We start from the raw sequence: 20,338 nt of genomic DNA, 5'->3' as shown, positions 1-20,338 counted from the left end.
CTCGGCGCCTTCGAGCCGAGGCAGCCACTGCATCGTTTGAGGCCATATATGCGATAGTATGCGCTACTTTTTCTGTATAATTGGGTCTTTCAACTTAGGCACACAATTATGAGCAGGTTTGGGAGAGTTGTGCTGGTAGTGGTACATAGTAGAAATGTATTGCATATGTTGTTTGGTTGGGGAAGTCATTCTGTGATGTTTTGAAGCGGAATGCATTCTCTTATTGCTTCACATACTTTCCTGGATTTAATGCGTATGAAACTTTTGAACTGCCATCGTTGGTCACGTTAGAATTTTACCTTGTCTATGCAATACTCGGAACTTTTTGATAGCGTAGTGTCAGATATTGCTGCACTGGTGCAACCTTTGTTTTGCTATGAAGTTATTCCTTCGTGCCCTGGTGGCACCAATGTATGGTCAGCAGCGTTAATGTATATGTGCTACATGCATATACTTATTAAGTCCTTGTTTCGGTATATCTATTCGGAATTGCAGTATGCGATGTTGCTTTCTGCCATTAAAATGGCTATACGGTATGTTTGTTATTGTGTTGACAGCATGAACGTGGTGGCAATCTGTATAGTTTTCTTTATTAAATATATATAGCTTTTTACAAACTGGGAGTGTCGAGGCCACTTTGATAAAGCTATGACCCTAAGGAAATCCCCAACGTGCTCAAGTGCTAAGCCAAACATTCCAGCTTCTCAATGCAGCACACCAGAAGAAAGCTTGTAAAGGCCAGTTGGGGTCATTTCCTGCACATGCAGTGTGAAACTGAACAGTGGCTTGTTGAAAAAAAAAAAAATTAGGTAAACTGGGAATGTAAGTTGGACAGCTTGAAATGGGGGTACACACACTAATCCTGTGGGAAAGCTCGACTGCTACTGTCAATGGCAGCCCTGGAGTGTTTCCTTGGCCCAAGTTTTTCACGTGCACAACACACACAGCTCTCGCCGAAGACTCAATGACGAGAAAACCTTTTTCCACTATTACAGGGCTTGACTATTGCACCTCATAAACAAATGCAATTTACAAGCTAAATTTACCTCAACTTTGGCGGATAGGCACAGCAACCACAAGAAGCCATGGTACTTTCAAGTCTCTCACACTGATTACATCAGCTGGACACTGGAAGGACAATGCACCGTTTGACCAATAAAAAGAAAGCCTGCCTTATTCTGGGTGACAAGCTGACAACACTACTGGCGACTGCTGCTACACAAAGTGCTCCTGGCCAGCAACATTTCCTTGGCTAAAGATTACGTACACTTGCAAAATGGCTTATCTGTGAGGTGAGAGACTGGTACCTCATTTTTCTGCACAACCTGCAATGACAAGACTTCTGCCTGCCTCCAGCTATTGGAGCAACAACCCTAGCATACGGTTTCCCTGGACACAAATTCCCACACAATTTGCCTTGAAACAGGCATTATTTTGTCCTGCACTAAACCAAAACTGGATTTTTAGTGCTTCAGTTGAAATCGGCAAAAGTCAACAGAACAGAAGGCCCTCTTTAAGAGGGCAAAACAAAAAACTATACCCCACCCAACACAACTGGATTTCAGTGTTTCTGAAGCTTGCTCTGCATTCAATTCATTCAGCTGTCAGTCTATTTTTCTAGAAAAGAAATTGAACGTGCAACTGCCAAAATGCAGGACACTAATCAGTTGCCAGAGAAATGGGGAAACAAAAATACCGGGCAGAGTGGCACCACCTGAGGCACAGGGATGCACACTCGTAAAACTCGCGGTTGCCACTCACAATGTTTTGCTACATGCTCCTTATGTACAGGCTTTGTAAGCAACAAACATTTTTAGAAGCAATAACAAAAAAAAAACTCTGCAAAGCACAACAGAACAAAAGGGAGTCCTGCACTAAAAGAAAGCTTAGTCAAGATGGTTGGCTGGAAGGGACAAGTGTACAGAAAAGGAAACGACAAAGTCTTCTCTCAGCACTTCGCAATCATTCACATAATGAAGACTGAAAAAAAAGGAAAGGGGGGAGGGGAGCAGAGGCAGTTGAAGAAAAGAGAAGCTTAGATGAATGTGAGCCAGAAATGTTGATGAGGAGGAAGGAGAACGCTGGGGGAGGGAGAAACAAGTGCAGTTCTTTCGTTTAGCAGTCCTTTGTTTGTCTGGGCCGGCACACACTGTCAGCAGTTCACACACACACAGTGTCGCCCTTCGGCGACCGCATGATGACTTGGTGGGAATGGGGCTCAACTGACGGCCACCTTGCGTGGTGGTGCTGGAGAGGCCCCCTGCTGGCCCTTGGTGAGCCGCCTGTGGTAGCTCTGGGCCATGGAGTTGACGATGGAGAGGACAAAGTAGACAATCATGGCCATCACCAGCTTCTCAAAGAGCCAGGCGAGCAGCGAGCCCTCCTGCAAACACAAACAATCAAAGCGCGATGTCAGCAACAGAGAAAAATTACGTGCATACCAGCAGCAGTCACCTAATCACTGTAGACGATTACCATGTATTGCCGGAAGGGAGCGGTGGCTCAGTGGTTACGGCACTCGGCCACTGACCCAAAAGACGCGGGTTCGATCCCGGCTGAGGCTGTAGAATTTCGATGGAGGCGGAACTATAGAGGCCCGTGTGCTGTGGCTTGTCAGTGCACGATAAAAAACCCCAGGTGGTCGAAATTTCCGGAGCCCTTCACTACGGCCTTCCTCATAGTCCGAGTCGTTTTGGGACGCCAAACCCCCATAAACCCATAAATCATTACTAAAAGCAGGGAACTGACCTATGCACTGGCCATGGCAGCTGGAAATCGACCCTCCGAACTTAGACTCGGCAACCGGAAAAAAAAATTTTTCTCTCTCTCTCAGCAACCGAGCACACAAAGCCAACAAAGGCACCATGGAACGGCCACCAGCACACATAAGAAGGAGCATATAATAAAACCCTGTTACTGTGTTCCTGAATGGAAAGTTTCCGTAAACCAGCACACATAAAAGCCAGCACACATAAGCAAGCCACCAGCACACATAAGGAGCATATAATAAAACCCTGTTATTGTGTTCCTGAATGGAAATTTTTCGTAAACCAGTCCCTCCTCTGCTTCCATAGGAACCCATGCAGTACAAACCCGGCTGTAACATCAAGACACCATTCCCACATTGTACGTTGTGAATGTCACCTGGCGATAGTGGTTTACCCCATGGCAGCATTTTGCTTGCCTACAATCATTGCGTGCGGAAGGGCAACGTCACACCACTGCCAAGACGGGACTTCGCACTCCATTGGCGCTTGACCACCAGTGTTCGACATTTCCGGTGCACTGTGCTGATGGACCGCACGCTTACAGGTGGTGTGAATTTTGCTGCGGCTGTTGGTGTAGTGCATCGCGGCTGAGATGCAGGCATGAACAAGTGACAGTAAAAAACGAAACTATATGCCACGGCAGACGCTGCATGGGGAGCACTGCAGGAGAGGCAGTTGCATGGGCTAAAGGAACTCTGGAAGGAGCTCTCAATAAAGTTACGGTATGCCTGAGATGTTAAAAAGGCGCCTCTTCGCAAATATCCTCCAGTAAAAATTTTTTTAATGCGTTTGTTAAAAGCCAAGTTACATGTAGTCAAATTCTAAATTTCGGTGTTTTCATGCCTTTCCCTCTCGTCACTTTTGCGAGCTGCCGACATAAACAGTCCCGTGAAAAACGTAATGGCAGGGTTCTACTGTACTGAAGTGGCAATGAGCCCTAATGATCTCCCTGCTGGAGAATTTGAGGGCACGAAGCATTAACCTTTTTGTTCGAAGCAAATTGCCATTTTCCTTTTGCAAGGGTCAGAACCAAAGGCCAATATATCCATAGTACTACAGCAGAACCTCAATGATATGTTTTTTTTTAATCAGAAAAAAAAAATATTATACGGAAAAACTCACGATCCAAACTTCCTAAACTTCGGAAAGACATATACTGATAATTTCACTCTATAAAAATGTCAATTAAGATTTCTGGAACAAGGTCTGAACAGTTCTCGCAGAATTCAGTCCACAATTATGTTGTCTTAAGCACGGCATGAACTTTGCAACGCACCTGGTCACTCAATGGCTTCCCCCGCATGCACCTCAATGATGCGGAGAAGCCACCGCAGCAGCCGACTGTTGCACTGCGCTTGCTATTCATGCTGCTTTCCTCAGACATAGTCCGCTTGTTAGTAAGCGCGTCATATAGTTCTAAAATGTTTTGCTCCCAAGCACTCAAGCTCCACGGAGAAGCCAGCGCATTTCTCCTGTTCTTGTCGTGTCCCTGCAAGAGTGGCCCACTAGTAAATCATTGCACTAGCTATGCTTCGCCCCCTTGCACTAAAGCACTGCGGAGAAGCCACACTGCTGCTGCATCCCAGCTTATGTCATGGGGGTGCCCCCATGTTCAGTAGATTTGCATGTTTGCACACATGCATTTGGTCGGTAGATCCATTATATACATCTAGAATTTGTAGAATTTTGAAACATACTAGCCAATAAATGTTGTTAGCTGGGGAACGTATTAAGTGGGAGAAAGAATTAGCCGACGATAACGTTCCTTTTCAATTCTGCCACTCCACGTGTCACGCAACCACCTTTTGACCAATCCGAAGGACTATGCCAGGTCTTATGCTAACGAGACCCTCAACATTGTCACGTAAAAAACAGCGCAACTCTATGGGAAATTTGTAATGCCCGCGATTTTGATCGTATGAACCGGAAATGTATCAACAAGGTTTTACTGTATATACAGGGCTCCTGACACTCCTAACGCTCCTGGCAGTACCTTTGGATCGTAATTATGCATACTCTAGCACTTCATGGCACAAGTAAGCAATACTGTGTTTTCATGCTAAAGCATCTCAGCTGCCTTCACCTGAGCCACGTGGGTGCCCACTTTGCGGTGCAACTTGGCCTTCTGCTTGGCCAAGAATTCTTTGAACGGAGCCTGCAGGTATCGGCCGACATAGGGGATGTACCTACAACAAGCAAGAACACAAGAAACCAGGACATCAGCGCGACACAGCCAGCAAACTTGTAGCGTAACTGGTTGGTTGGTTGGTTTATAGGGTTTAACGTCCCAAAGCGACTAAGGCTATGAGAGACGCCGTAGTGGAGGGTTCCGGAAATTTCGACCACCTGGGGTTCTTTAACGTGCACTGACATCGCACAGTACACGGGCCTCTAGAATTTCTCCTCCAAAGAAATTCAACCGCCGCGGCGGGGATCGAACCCGCGTCTTTCGGGTCAGCAGCCGAGCACCATAACCACTGAGCCACCGCGGCGGCAGCGTAACTACCAAGCTAATATTACTCACAGAGCAACAACTGTTCTGGACATAACTCTGCAACACCGACATAGGCCATATGCGACCTGTCTGCAGCAAATCTACAATGCGATTTGCCACATCTATACGACACAAAGTATACTGCAATTGGATCCTTAGTACGAATCAAGTGCAAGGAGAATTTTTTCCTCTTGATCACCTCTGCATTTACTATTCTGACAGTGAAAGATGTGATGTTCAAGTCTGAATGTATGCAAGCGTATAAATGCTCGAGATTGATTTAACTGAATAACTGCCTTGAGTAATGCCTTGCAAATTTAAAAATTGCGGCCACCTGATGAAATCAGCGCGCTGTTCAGGTTATCACTGGATGCTTAGGCCGCATTCCGTGCGGCTACACGAGATTAGCCTTACGTCAAGGATACATGTTTCAGCGCAAAGGATAACAAACAGATGCAGATGTAGTTAGCCCCGTAAAACAGACGAAGGGCAGAGTGCATACACTTGGTGGGCATGCACATGAAGGCATAAGGCCCACCGCATAAATGAAAGAGTGGATGCGCACACGAGAAGGCATAGTGAATTCAAGCAGCCTATGCAAAGCAAATGCATGCCATCTGTCACGCTGCAATTTAATACCCTGACACAGTTGAAAAAAAAGTAGAATGGTAAAAAAAAAATCACACATTTGGACAGTATGCCACAGGAATTACACAGTTTGCAGATACACATACCTCCACCAACAGGTCATTTTGCTACTTTGAAATGAGTTCAGTAATCGCAGCACTCCCACTGTTAAAGAAATCCACTCACCAACTCTCGCGCTCAGTTACTTTATGCAAAGTCTCCACCAGTAAACAAACTGAAGAACACTGCCAACAAGAAAAGCCCCTGCAATGCTCCATTGTAGGTTGAACAGAGGCACCTTGCAAGATCCCAAGGGCAAACAAAGCAAGCAAAAGCAAGACAAAAAAAAAAGCGGTCAAACCTGAGCATTTTGAGCAAGAGTTCAACGTGGTTCTCATTGAAGGCGATGATGACAAACAGCTTCTGGATGTGCATCTTGATGACAGCCTTGCCGATCAGGGTGGCGCCAAAGAAGGTCCAGAAGGGGACCAGGAAGTGGCCGCAAGTGATGCCCGCCAGGTCAAACAGTGGGTTGGGAATCTGCACACACAAGCAACAAGCCAACAAGGTTATCAGCAAGGGCAAAAGAAAAAGTCTACACAGCCTGCGGGCCTTCAAATCAGCTAGAGAGTACAAGCTTCCCATGGTCTGCATTGCAGACAGCGTTAAGGCTCCCGCTGTGCAGAAAATCCGGCGTCGATGGCGCTGTGAGTGAAAAATCCCCGGAGAAGCAACCTGGGTCACGTGACCTTGTGGCACCACCACAACCTGCCCACCGGATTGCGAGAAAACTAACCGGTGTGACAGGTGGCAGTTAAATTAATAATTGGTTGCGAGATGTAGCCCAGGAGGAGTAATCCGGGTTGCATAAGCATATGTGCATATAATTCCGCATATACGGTGCGTCAGCCCATTAAAGGTATTATGGTATAGTACCCTTAAGGCAGAGCTTAAGTGTCCCCTCCGATATTTTACTCCTTACGAAGCCAAAACGGGCACTAGTATTGACACCTGGCTCAAATAAAAGCATGGACGCAGATATGGATGGCAAAGGACAGTGTTGAACTGTTTACTGGGCGAGCCTGTGCCCACAAACGGAGACAACTCAGTGGCAGCGATACCCGTAAGTTTGCTTGGTGGTCATCGAAGGTTAGAGTGCTGGTCAATCTCGGCCAGGCTCAATTTAAAGACAGAAGTGAAGGTTTGAGGCAAGACACGCAAAGCACAGGCAATTATTGAAACGTGGAAATAATATTGAAATGGAAATAATAGCTGCTTGCGAGCCTGACTTTCCCAGAAAGCTCCAGTCACGCCTCTCGTAGCTAAGAAGGTGATAAGGCCACGCACTAAGAGCAACTGCGTGTCACCAGTGCGAACAGCTTATGTTTTCAACGTGCGCAAAGAACAAAAAAAACAGCGCTTTCCGGCACTACAATCTTAGACAAATGCATTTAAAGAACAGGATTTCACTGCATATGCCGAAGCTTTCCCAAATTATGAACACATCCAGTTAAAAAGATGACAGATGCATAATAACTGCGAGACCAGATTGAGTTAGTAAAATCATTCAAATCACTTGGCGTAATATTCACTGAAGACATGCAATGGGACGACCACATAAGTCATATAGCATTAAAGACATCTCGAGCCATAGGATTTATGACACGTTTCAAATGTTGTCTCCCACAAAAGGTAAAACTTCTGTTATATCGTGCATTATTTCGCTCACATCTAAACTACTGTTCATTAGTATGGGGTACTGCTACACAAACCAGACTGAAAAAACTTGCCGTTCTTGAAAATAGGGCCCTCAGAATTGTTCATAACCTGCCATATAGATACTCAGCTAAAAACTTATTTTCCAAGCACAAGATTATTAACGTTTTCAACCTTTATGCATATAAACTATTGCGCACCTATAAAATAGAACAAAGAAGATGCATTACAAACATATCTGACTTAGCCCCAATTCAGTTGTTTCAGAGCGCATACCCACGCCGTCGCAAACCACACTGTGTAGCTCCTTTAGTCAGAACAAACTATGAACGCCAAATGGTAACATTCCAACTTCCCTCACTCCTCAATAGATTAATTATGCTGCAAACATTGACATAGGAAACATTAGCTGCTCTGACCTCCTCAACTACTTTATTTCCGAAGCCACATTTTTCTAGCATTCACACTTTGAACTTGTATTTCATGTATTGGTTGCTGTTATAATCTTTATAACAGGTTTTTTTTTGTTATTGGTGTTGCTTTTGTTGTTATTTCTTAAAGCCGCATTGATTTTCTGCACACGCTGGTGATTGTGTATCTGTCTGTTGTCTTTTTTTCTCTCTCTCTCTCTCTCTTTTATTTTCTCAGAAGTGCCGTCGCATGCCACTGCCTACTTGCTGTACAGGGGGTGGGAACCTTGTCAAGCGATAACCGCTTTTATTCCCATCCCCTCCAACACTGTATGGTGATGGAAATAAATCATTATTATTATTATAATGCAAACAAGAGTTTAGCTGCAATAACCACCATGTTGTGATTGCAATTAAATGCCACAACACGCACTGTTTCCCCAGGCGTGGAGCACTCACAAAATTAGAACTGAAGTGCATACGTACCGAGGCACAAGCAAGAATTCCTAGGAAGCCGACTCTCTCCACCAGCTTTTCCACAGCCAACTTCGCCTTGTCCAGGACAGACTGGAATTATTTCATTTTGAAAGTGAGAATAAGCACTGGAGCCTATGGAACATGACAAAAGTGTGACAAAGCACACGCTTATACTTACCAAGTCAGTGGTTTTTTCTTTCTCCATAAGTTCCTCCAGTTCTTCAAGGTCCTCAAGGTCTTCGTTACCGGACAACCGAGCTAAAAACCAAAAAAACAAAACTGAGTCAACAACTCGGCACAAGAAACCTTTACTCTCGCAAGCACTGAGAAATGTAAAATCAACAATCAGCTTGACTTATCACATGACAAACGGAAACTCACCAGCCTTTGCCATGAAGTATGGTGGCAGTTCACCAAGAGCAGTGCCTGCTCCCTGCAAAATTTAAAATGAATTCTTAAGTAATCTTCCTTAAGAAAAAAATTTTGTAATATTACAAAGTTTTGCTGAAGCAAAAATTATTTCAAGTGCACCTAATTTAGAACCAATGTTCTAAAAATTTAAAGCTCAAACATCAACAAAGCTCAAGTTCCCACAATGCTATTGTGTCCAACTAGTGTAACTTGCAGAACTGAGCCTAACAAACGGAACATTTGGCAGCCAGTTTGTCAGCATCAACAACAAAGAGAACGTGCAACAGACTTATTGGAAGAAACAGTGGAGAGGCCACAAGGGAAGCAGAACTACGGCTTAGTCAGCATTGAGCAAGAAAAGGCTAAACCAACACCACTTACCCACATAAATGCTTCTAGTCTCACTTTGCTCATGACCTTCAGGATGCCTACAGTGGCACCACTTGATGCTCCAGGACTAGACTCATCAGGACAGATTATCCTAGGAACAAAGCAATAAGTGGCACTAAACACATGCACTGTTCACTGGCATCCCCACAGAGAAGCCACCAATGCTTATCTACAGCTGCACTACAAGGTGCCCAACTCAGAGGTAGCCTCACATCAGACTTTCTCCTCGGGTGTCATCTCAGTTTGTGCAAATACATGAACAATCCATGTGTGCTTGATGACTAACGTTTATAGCTTCCTAAAAACTTCTGGCTGGACAAGAAACAGTTTGTGTGCAACGTGCAAGCCAGAATAAAAGAGCAAATGCCACACAAGTTATGGGAAATGTTAAAATTTAGGCTGACAGCATTTTTAAAATGATTCAGTAGCTGATGGCGGCAGATAACCCTATCTGCCCTGAAAGACCTGCACAACAGATCCCTACAGCATTATGATTTAACTGTCACCATGCTCACTTATTATCCATCTAGACTCTGTGGTGCATTTTGCATTTAGTGCTCTTTCTCTCATATTCACTCAACCTTACAGCGGCACATAATGGAGTTTGACTTCATCACTGCAAGTTCCACTAAATTATGTCTTTGCTACTGATGCATATTCCTCTGTTCCGATTATTTTTTTTTCATGTGTGCATCTTTATCAAATAGTACACCATTCACTATTATATACACTTGTGAGTTGAGGCATTTCAAGTTCTATTTCAGAGATGCAAAGTAGATGCCACCTCAAACAAAGTGCCCAGCTGATCACGGCTATCAAGAGCAGCAAAGAACCCGCGGTACAAAAGAACATGCAGTGAACTCACTCATCAGGATAAGGAGGTTCAGGGAAATCCACACTGCCACACTCATGAGCTGCTAACGTTACTGCAGCTATATGAGGACCCTGGAAGGACGAGAACAAAACACGATATTAAGGGTCCAGACATAGCATTAAACAGTGCTGACTGAAAGCAGCAATAAAAGCACAGATATTTCAATGCACAACGGAGTACAAATAGTATCCCAATATACTTGTTTCACTATGCAAATGAGGCAAACAGGCATGGCATGCCCAAATGCTCGTACATGCTTCGTGTAACATGTCCCATAAGTAAATGGCGGATCAGTATTACTATGTTGAACCTGCTCAGACATTCAGCCGCAAGCTCAGGCCCTTAAAATGAATGCTTTAATAAATAAAAACAAAGCTATGTTACTTGAAGAACTACAGGGCTTTTCAGTAACATAACACAAAAAGCTGATTCCATATCAAAAATGAGACTTGTTTCATAGCGGCCCTCCTCAAGCTTGAACAACTGACACGGTAAAAAGGTGAACCTAGTGCTAAATAGCGTAAAAAAGAATCTGAGGCCACTTTTCTGCGGTGATGTCCATGTAATAGTTAAACTTTCATGATACTTTTAAAAAAAAAATGTGAGAAAATCATTATCCAGGAAGACAATGGCCCAACCTGTCTAATTTTGGAAAAAAAATAACTGCTGAATGAAGTACAAAGCAGGCCTGTGCAAATCGTGGTTTTTTGGTTCAAAGTGAATAGCAATTTTTTTTCGAACAATTTCTCATCGAATATATTTACTCCTGACACACACAAAAATAAAAGGTTTAACGGCACAGTAGGCATTTTCAAAATCATTTTTCTAACACACAAGGCCATTAGATGGAAAAAAGAATACACACATTGTCGCACTCACTGAAGTTGTGTTAACTTACTGCAAAAATACCCATTAGGAATTTGGGGAGTCAACCTACATGCGAAGCTAGTACATTCGTGGTGTGTGTGACCTATTCGTGGGACCTCCAACGGCTGGTTTTGATTGTGTCGTTGCACAGTTGTTGCTTTTAAGCGGCGACTCCATGGATACCTGCTAGGTGTACGCACCGCACACCGGTGCACCCAGTATCATCCCGCGTTAGGCTTCGAAAAGAATACCCATCTCCACGTGGCTCATGCTAGCTTCCTCTCGTGTTCGCACCGTCGCACTTATTTATTTATTTATTTATTTATTTATTTATTTATTTACAAGTACTGCGGTCTCAAGGAGACCAAGCAGGTGGGCATGTGTACAACATTTCCATTTCATTAACATCAAGTGATAAGTTATTCTCTTGTGTTTGACATGGGGGGGAGCAGCAAAAAGTGAACAAAAATGAACAAGTTCGCATTTCAATTTTGCACAATAACGACCTTCGCATAATCAGAACAAAATGCACTTGCATGCACTACTGCGCAGAAAAAACACATAAAAAACACAACTGAATGAAAAGACGGGAAAATGACACAGAAAGAATATTACGTTACAAAATACATAAGTAGCGCCTGGTCAAAATTGTCAGTGGAAAAAATTTCAGCCGGCAGATCGTTCCACTGACTAACTGTACAAGGAAAAAAGGAATTTTTAAATAAATTAGTGCGTGCGTGGAAAGGCAGCAAACTGTGAGCGTGACGGTGTCTTGATGCGCGTGGCAGGTATGGTTGAATGTACGGCCATCTGTTGAATTTCAGTGACTTATGATACATCGAGAAAAGAAATTTAAGTCGTGCTATAGATCTTCGTGACTCTAAGGTAGGTATGTGGTTGGCAGCCATGAGTTGTGACGGGGAATCTGTGGACCTGAGCTTGTTGAAGATGAACCTGACTGCTCGTCTCTGAACCATTTCAAGTTTACGTTTATCCTTTAGGTGAAAGGGATCCCATACTATTGCTGCGTATTCTAATTTTGGCAATATGCAAGTTCTGTAGGCTAGAAGTTTTAAATCAGGAGGTGCTGTTTTCAGTTTGTGACGCAGAAAGCCGAGTTTTCGAGAGGCGGCTGCGCAAATGTTCTCAATGTGTTTTGACCATGAAAGAGTGTTTGTAAACGTTACGCCTAGGTATTTGTATTCTGTGACTTCCCTTATTTGGGTATCATTGATGCAATACGAAAATGATTAGCGAACTGCACGTGGACAAGAGTGGCCGCGATAGCCACAGTCTGCCCAGACGCGGAAGTCAATGGGGCCGCGCGTACTCCGACTGGTGCACGTTGCCGTGCCTGTTCCGGTGCATATGCACCGCATGTTGAGAGGTCGCAGGCACCTCTCAGGTACAGCGTATCTTGGAGCTGCACTCACGCCTACTCGCATGTGCAGCAGCATGCATGTGTAGACCGGCTCCGGCATATGCGTAGGCGCTCAGCCATGTCGCGTGCACGCCTAGGTGTCTCTGGGGGGCTTGGCTGTGCGTGCGCCGTGGTAGCATCCCGGAAAAAGTTCACTGAACTGAAGCCACACGAAGCAAGCATTCCAGAAACGCCATCCGCTTGCAACGTGTACTTCGAGATTTCAAACACAAAACATAAAAATCAAATCAAATATAGAATAATTTACTATTTGACCAAATATTTATAACTATTGAATCCTCACAAAGGCCTAGTACAAAGCTACTTACTGGCAATTTCACTTCATAAAAAAGTCAATTTGGCACACCGTGTGAGCAGCCTTTTTAGTTCTCACAGAATTTAGTTCAATGCAAACTGCCTAATTTTGAAAAAAATGGAACTGTTGTAAGAAGTACAAAGGCAATTTATTGGCAATTTCACTTCATAAAGATGTCCATCTGCATTTTTTGAAACAAGGTCTGAAACACTTTCATAGTTTTCGCATAATTCAGTCCACGCTTTCTTTGTCTTTAACCCAGAAAGAGTTTTTCGACACATCTGGTCTATCAACGGCAATGACAATAGTAGCCAAAAATCTTTTTTTTAATGCTTCATCCACTTTCACCTATGCACTGCAGGGGAGCCACCACAGCGGCAGACTATAGCAAAGTTCTTGCTTCTCATGCTGAGTTCCCCAGACCGGGCTCACTCGTATGACTGTGCATCATAGTTCTCGGATACGTTGCTCTCATGCACCGCAAAGAAGCTGCTGCAGGAACAACCCGCTCACATGTTACACACACATGCGTGCGTGCACACATGCTTCACCCCTTCGCACCTAGGCACTGCAGAAAAGCCACCGCGGTGAGTGACCTCAGCTGCATTCCAGCTTCCAGATCAAATTTGTCAAAATCTTAGATGTAGTAGCCAAGAGAAATCGTGTTATCTGGGAATGTATTAATTAGGAGAAAGAAAAAAAACATGGTGCACTGTTAATGCCTGTAATTTTGAGCTTATAAACCAGGAACGGATTAACAAGATTTCAATGTAGCTGGAAAGTAGCTCTATTGAGCATCACCCACACCAGCATTTTGAAACCCATACAATGAGCACAATTTCTGCACTAGAACCATGAAAGACAGGGGAGGGTGCAGATACGTACCAGATACAAGAGAAAAGTATGCAGACCAGTCCCCAGGCCAACGGAGGAGAGCACACCAAGGCCCACCCAATAGGCACACCAGAGAACTTTCTTCTCAATAAACAATATGTACTGCAAAAGTGTAAGAAACAGGCAAGAATGCTTACACTGCACACAGTGCGGAATGAAATGGTTCAAATGAAGACTTAAATAGAGCCCTAACTTGCCCATTTCAACTGCTCATTCAGAGCACAGTGCAATAGGCAGCCATACTGCCCTGTTTTTTAGTTAACATTACAGAACAAGGCATGTAGATTTACCTAAAGCGCGGTGAAGGTGAACAGCCATCCTTGCAAAATCAGTTGCAATACCAGTGCTAACCATCGAGCACAAATGTTTAGGACTATACATACCTGCTCATAAAGAGACCTACTCATAATAAACAAAAAATGCCACTTTAGCATATACATGTATATAAACAGTGATTAGAAGGTCTCCTTTTGGAAGCTCTGCCTTCTGGGAGCAATTCAAGGGCAGTGAAGAACAGAAACAGTACAATGCCATCGTACATAACAAAGATGTCAAAATGTTGCATGCATGCAGCCCAGTGGTCAATGTACTATGCTCTTGCTATCTCAAACCAGACTCAAATCTTTTAACATTCTGTTGATTAATTTCCACAGGATCAACCTTATCAAGGTTGCATTGAAGCACGGGAAAAATCTATGGTACACTTTGTAAATGCAGTGCATGACAAACTTTCATAAATAACACAATACAAACGTCAGTACAGCCTACCTTTTGATGAGATCCCTCAATGTAGTAAGCAATGATGCATAGAAGTAACATTAAAAGGCCGGCCATCACATGTCTCCTGTTTCGCCACAGCCTGCATACACACACGCACAAAAAAAAAAAAAACATCAATGCAAGGCAAGTCACATTAACAAAACAAGTACAGGGCATGAGGTGAGTAGACGTCACAAGTTTCCGGAACTGCTCAAACGAGCCTGCGTGCAAATACAGCTGTTCTAAATAGGGCTGTTTTTCACGACAAAAAAAAAAAAAAGCAGCTGCTGCCAACGCGTGAAAGTGGCTTCGGTGTTGGGGAAGCGTAGGTTAAAAGGTGTGCACTGGCATCCCACCACACTTTCTGGGGCAGATATTGAGATTTAACATATTTTAGGCAAGCGAACAGTCTCACAAAGCATACACTTATACCCAAGAGAGCTGTAGAGTAGAGGACAAACTTTGGGGCCCTAGCACAAAGAAGCCAGTTGCATTTCTAGGACACAGAGTACGCAAAATAAAATGTCCCCACCCATGCTACCAGGTATTGAAAGCTTTTCACATCTATCTGATTTAACATCCGCAGTTTTTTCACCTGGTCTCCAGCAGCCTAAAATCTTGGCACTAACGAATCCATTTTCAAATTACCCTTCACACCCACAACTGCATGTAGAGATGATGTCTGTTTAGAGAGGTCATGAATGCATGCTTCATTAGTTGTTTGAAGCGTTATGGAAAGATTACCTTTAAGACATGAAACGAACCGAATCGTTACAAATAGATACTTGCCAAACAAGCATAAAGGCTAGAGAAAATTATCAAGGCTTCCGCAACACACACTTAGCCCCAGCATTCCCTCCTTCCATTTGCTGTTTTCTCCTTTTCCCGAAGATGCATTCCAGACTCACTTGACACCCAGGTCTAGGGTGAGCACCAGTAGCTCGCTGACGAAGTAACGCAGTGTCATGACAGGTCTCCGCCAGAGCACCAGGCTCTTGCGGTCCACGCAGCCGGCCAGCAGCTCCATGCGCAGGGCCTCTTTGGGCGAAGCGGCCAAGCCCCCATTGGCTGCAATGCCCAGGGACTCTGAAGTCTTGCGCTGGCGCACTGCCGGCCCCATCTTTGTGGCATCGCTCGCGTCGGCCGCCATTTGTTCCTGGTCCCACTTTTCCAGTCGTTTAACCTGGCAAGACCAAAATCAAGCACAAACCACGATGTAAAGAATGCCAATTCCAAGAGCACCTTTGAAGACTCATTTTTTAAACATGCTACGAGACGCATCCGAGGTTTGCAGTAAATATATTACGCACTTATCATTGCATGTTTGCAGCTGGCTAACAAAATCAAGACTGATAGCTTTAGGCTTGCAATGCTTGCAATAGAAGGCAGCAATAACTACTGAGTGACCTTTTGCAAACCATCCTGAAACACCATGAGGATCCAAAACAATATGTACCAGGATTCATGAAAAGAAACGAAACTAAATGAGTAGTAGGGTTAGTGGTGTCAGCAGGATGCCTTACAAGCAATATTATTCAGAAAAATTTTTTCACAAATGACTAAAAGCAGCAATGAAATTAAAAGCTCAATTGAAAATGTCAAGTCTGAATTGAGAGGTGATAATAAATTTATTTTTCACCCTAACTCCCTTGACAATAAAAGTTTTTCTCCAGAATGAACGTCCACAGAGCCGCAAATACCCAAACAATGAAATTTTACTGACAGCAGATTGTGGATAAAGATGCCCTTAGTGTTTTTTTAAAGACAATTCATTGGCAGAATTTGTACTATGGTCTGAAATCAATGTCTGCACATGTATCAATTGTATCAACCTGATGACGAAACTCACTCTTGCTGCCATTGCTTCTTCAAACCTTACGCTTTTAGTGAGCCATTTCATCTTTCACAATATCCATCAAGATGCATGCGCTTTCCTCAGGACAAATATTCAGATACGCAGTTGCAGCTTACTTGAGATAAGTTTCTCAATACAAAATCGAAATCTCTGTGTCAATGAGACAACCTGACAAAAAACATGCAACAACAAAACTGACCATTGATGTTGGCATAGCACAACTGGAGGCACCCCAACATGTGCTGTACACACGAATGCAGCTACAGGGGTGTGACAGCATGTGCAAAACTATGCAGATTAGTGTTAAGGCTAGTACAAACAAAAAACTAGCAACACACTTGCGCGTGACCAGTGCACATGCAAGATTATAATGCAAACAATCTGCTCTAAATTACGAAAGCAATATACTTTCCCACACTTGTAGCATGCAAGCCATGTGTAAGTCTCCTAAAATCCATGTGCTGGTCACAGCCTGATGGCTGATGTTGCTGATTACATGTGCCCGTAAGCACCGCCTAGTTCCTCAGACAGTTGATAAAAAACCATGAGTGCACGAGGCACTAGACTGCATCATAGACCTTCGCACACATAGGATAAAGCAGCACTTGCATACATTGAGAAAACCACAAACCTTCTCCAACGAATAATTTTACTTTGTGAAACACAACCAGTGCAAATAATTCACCAAAAATATGACCTGCTGCATCATGGATACATCTAAAATTAAGCTACTGCTCGAGAAAGTTTTTCAGGTCCCTGCATTGTTTATTTTTCAGGCCTGAGCAAACCGGTGTGCAAAGGTGCTAGACATTATGAAAGAAATGACGAGCACAGCCCTGAGGAGTTTTATCTATTTGCGAAATGGATACTACACCCTTGACTGCGTTGCCCAGACAGATACGATAGGTTGAAAGAGCACGCAACATATAAATAACCGTATCAGATTCAGACACGTTCATCACAGTTCATCACAGCTTTTCCATGCCATACGTGCCCTTAGTGATCGTAAATGGGAATAGCCTTCTGAATGAGGAAAGAAAAACTGCACTGGCATTGCACCCGCTCGAACAAAGAAATTGGGCAACTCAGCCAGGGAATTCTACGCATGCACACACCGGCAGAAATCGTGAATTTTTACCCAGTGTAACTAGCTGCGTGCTTCCTCTCTCCATAATCCGTTCCTCAGGGCTGGTACTAATGTTTCACAATTGAAAAAAAAAAAAAAGCATTACCATTTGGTTTGCCAAAGGACATATCAAGTGCATCTATGAATGACCCATGTCCCCTGTAATCAGCAACTTCATAGCAAGAGCTGTGTTGTAATAGACCTTAACACTTGTTCACGATAAGTGCTTCCATAGAGAAAGTAAAGCTTAATGAGGGGGAAGGCAGAGAGGTCGGCAAGAATGGCTTAAATACTAGAGAGGCATTGAGTGCAGCCTAGCAGCACCATCAGCACTGCATCCAGCTCTGAAGCGGCATACTTCGCTCATTCCGTTAGTTGATATGATGGATACAGAAGTGCCGCTTAATTAATCGTCATATGGTTATGCCGCATCTGACCGCATTTTCGAAACCGGTTGCACTGTACGGCTATCACCAATAGATGTCTCAGCCGATTTGAGCACTCCCTACTAACAGGCAAATTCGTAGTGTGGCAGTAGCCCCGTAGATGCTCTTTCCGGCGCAATAATTGACGTGCTTTTTCACCGCGACGCCCCGACGATATGAACCATCGGCGATAAAAGAACTAACAGTTACGAAGTCGAAGTACTGGCTGCGATTCATTCCATCACAGCATGGGGGTGCACACCGCCGGCGACAATGCGAATCTCGCGGACGACACCGGGTCAGTCACCTTCGAAAGAACTGAGCGTTAGCTCAAAAGGGCAAAAGTTTTCTCTAACCTGGCTTTCCATACTCACTAAGGGAGGATACACCATGGCGCCTTACGATACACAACGCAACTTCGATGCCCGCACGTCAGAGCCTCGCACAAAGAAACGTTCTGTAATCGCCATGCAACGCACTACAGCGTAGGGAAAGGACTGCGCGTGACTACCACGAACAGCGTGATCTCGACACAGCGTGCGCAAATAGATTGCGCCAATTCAGGGGGCAACCAAAGAAGCTCCCTCACCCGAGCGCTACCTTGAACAAAGGGGGAAATGAGCGCGCGCAGGTTGACCGGACACGTTTTACCTCACTTTTGTCTCCGGCAAGCAGTCCCGACGAAAACAATCGAACCGTGTCACATAACGATGAAGCTGATTCAAACGCGAGAGCATACGAAGAGCACGGAGCGAAATACGAGGCTTTTTTTTTCTCCAATGCGACGTGGCAGACGACTTTTTTCCGGGCACTGATCGCTCGGATTCCTAATGCGCCGTTTCGCAGCCAGCAGGAAAATCTCACCACTAGGCCCCGCGAAATCGTCGAAAGTTCGCCACAGACTGCGAGACTTGAGAGAACAGGGCAGGAAAACTACTCACAGCGCGTTCACAAGTCCATTTGACGGTGTCGACGCGGTCACGCACTCTGCGTATCCGTTTCGACGCACAGCAGGAGCGTCTGCGATAGTCTACAGCTGTTCCTACGGGAAAACGGCGGAGCCAAAGAGCGAAACTATCGCGACAGGTGCGCTAGCCGTAGCGCCGTAACGCGACCGCCACACCACGCGTTCGTTTTGCTCATCCGTTTTTACCTCATTAGTTGGGCGAGCGTGATTGGTCGTTTTTTGTCTAACGGAAGTGCTCGTAACGGCTACGCCGGCTACGCGTAGTAGATACGTACAGCAGGATGACGATGTGTGCCGGTACGTAATATCCGCAAGTTAATCCGTCCCCACGCACAAAAAAAAAAAAGCCTCAGCACATTGTTGCTGCCGAGATAAGCTGCCTGTTCCCGCTCCAGACTCTTCGATTATTGGGCAACCCTTAACTACCGGATGCAGATATTGCTGCGACGTCAATGATAAGATAAAGCGCGTGCTCTCATTTCTGTCGCGGTGTTAACGAAATCCAGAATATGCCCTTGAGGGGTGCGCCACACACGATTGACTTGGGGTGCTTAGGGCAATTTGGGCATGCTAAACGTGCACGAGCATTGTTTCCGTGTAGTAGGACTGTCTCCGTAACGGCTGAATGAGAATGCTCCTCTCCGCCTCCCTTTATCCTTTGGCACAGGGCACGCCGGTCGGCCTGAGGGCGTTCGAATTTTATCTGAAAGAAATTGTCTCGTCAAACTTCAAGTGAAGCATAAAGTCGCTCTAAACAAGCTACTGCGCCGTACTAACAGAGTTGTTAGTTTCTTTCCTACGCCCGAATATGAGGTGCAGAGATGCAAATCGCACAACTAGCTCTTCTACAAGCGTGCAAGGCACACACTGCCATGCTTTCATCACCATATGCTCGAGCATGAGGCGTATCCAACAAAAGCTGGAAGCCCAACAGCAGCAGGCAGGTGTTTCATGCGTCACTGTGCCTTCGACACCGGTCCAGCATGCGACTGACCATGTCTGATTTCTTGCCAGACGATTTTATGCCTCGGTATTTCAGTTCTTGGCGAAGCGCATCCTTAGTGAGAGACTTGTACTCCCGACGAGTGGGCGCCCGTTTGTTTTTCGGGCCCATCGCTCGGAACTAAAAGCTGCGGTACTGGAGGCTAATGGAGGCCTGCTTACGTGCCTCCGGGCTCATGCTTGCCCTTCTACAGCCTCGAAACGCAAAAGAATGGCCGAACGAAGTAAAATTAAACAGCACACGGCATCGCGGAGAAACAAAACACACGGCTTAGCTTCCCTGCAGAGCACAGCAACGTTTCCTACCTGCCGGTGCCTATGACCGGTGCTACCGGCAAATGCGAGAGGCTCGGCTAAATTCACGGCGATCGTGAAAAATTTATTTTTTCGAAGAAGGCTGTTATTAGACTTGCTACAACGCGTTTAAATTTATAAACCAGAAAAACTAAATTCCTAAAACGCGGGTAATATTATTAGCTTCAAGCTGTATCTTTTACTACTTTTATTCCCGCTTCTACTAGCGCATTGAGAGTTCGCTAC

At 44.7% G+C, this 20,338-nt stretch overlaps 1 protein-coding gene across 5 annotated transcripts; it reads right to left on the bottom strand.

The window, feature by feature from the left end:
* Nucleotides 1–568: 568 nt before the first annotated feature.
* On the bottom strand, nucleotides 569–20,093 carry Tango5 (Transport and Golgi organization 5). 5 transcript variants are annotated; one of them, XM_089573948.1, is made up of 12 exons: nucleotides 19,791–20,093; nucleotides 15,332–15,606; nucleotides 14,433–14,523; nucleotides 13,656–13,766; nucleotides 10,159–10,238; nucleotides 9,285–9,384; nucleotides 8,874–8,925; nucleotides 8,671–8,750; nucleotides 8,502–8,582; nucleotides 6,251–6,429; nucleotides 4,852–4,954; nucleotides 569–2,383 (listed from the first exon to the last, which is right to left on the bottom strand). In XM_089573948.1, the coding sequence occupies exons 1-12, from the start codon at nucleotides 19,908–19,910 to the stop codon at nucleotides 2,219–2,221; spliced, it is 1,437 nt and encodes a 478-aa protein (XP_089430074.1). In that variant the 5' UTR covers nucleotides 19,911–20,093; the 3' UTR covers nucleotides 569–2,218. The 5 variants fall into 5 exon arrangements, with proteins under 5 accessions (XP_089430074.1, XP_089430078.1, XP_089430077.1 ...); XM_089573952.1 differs by lacking the exon at nucleotides 19,791–20,093 and adding an exon at nucleotides 18,694–18,986; XM_089573951.1 differs by lacking the exon at nucleotides 19,791–20,093 and adding an exon at nucleotides 18,771–18,985.
* Between the last annotated feature and the right edge of the window lie 245 nt (nucleotides 20,094–20,338).

Source organism: Amblyomma mixtum, chromosome 2 (genome assembly GCF_055824585.1).
Source record: "Amblyomma mixtum isolate Tamu chromosome 2, ASM5582458v1, whole genome shotgun sequence".
Classification (NCBI taxonomy): domain Eukaryota; kingdom Metazoa; phylum Arthropoda; class Arachnida; order Ixodida; family Ixodidae; genus Amblyomma; species Amblyomma mixtum.
This window is presented reverse-complemented; position numbering and strand designations above follow the sequence as displayed.

Coding starts and splice junctions, on each gene's coding strand:
- Tango5 (XM_089573948.1), bottom strand. CDS start 19,910: ATGGGCCCGAAAAACAAACGGGCGCCCACTCGTCGGGAGTACAAGTCT. Junction 8,751..8,873: donor ATACTTCATGGCAAAGGCTG/GTGAGTTTCCGT, acceptor TTTGGTTTTTAG/CTCGGTTGTCCGGTAACGAA. Junction 8,583..8,670: donor AAGAAAAAACCACTGACTTG/GTAAGTATAAGC, acceptor AAATAATTCCAG/TCTGTCCTGGACAAGGCGAA.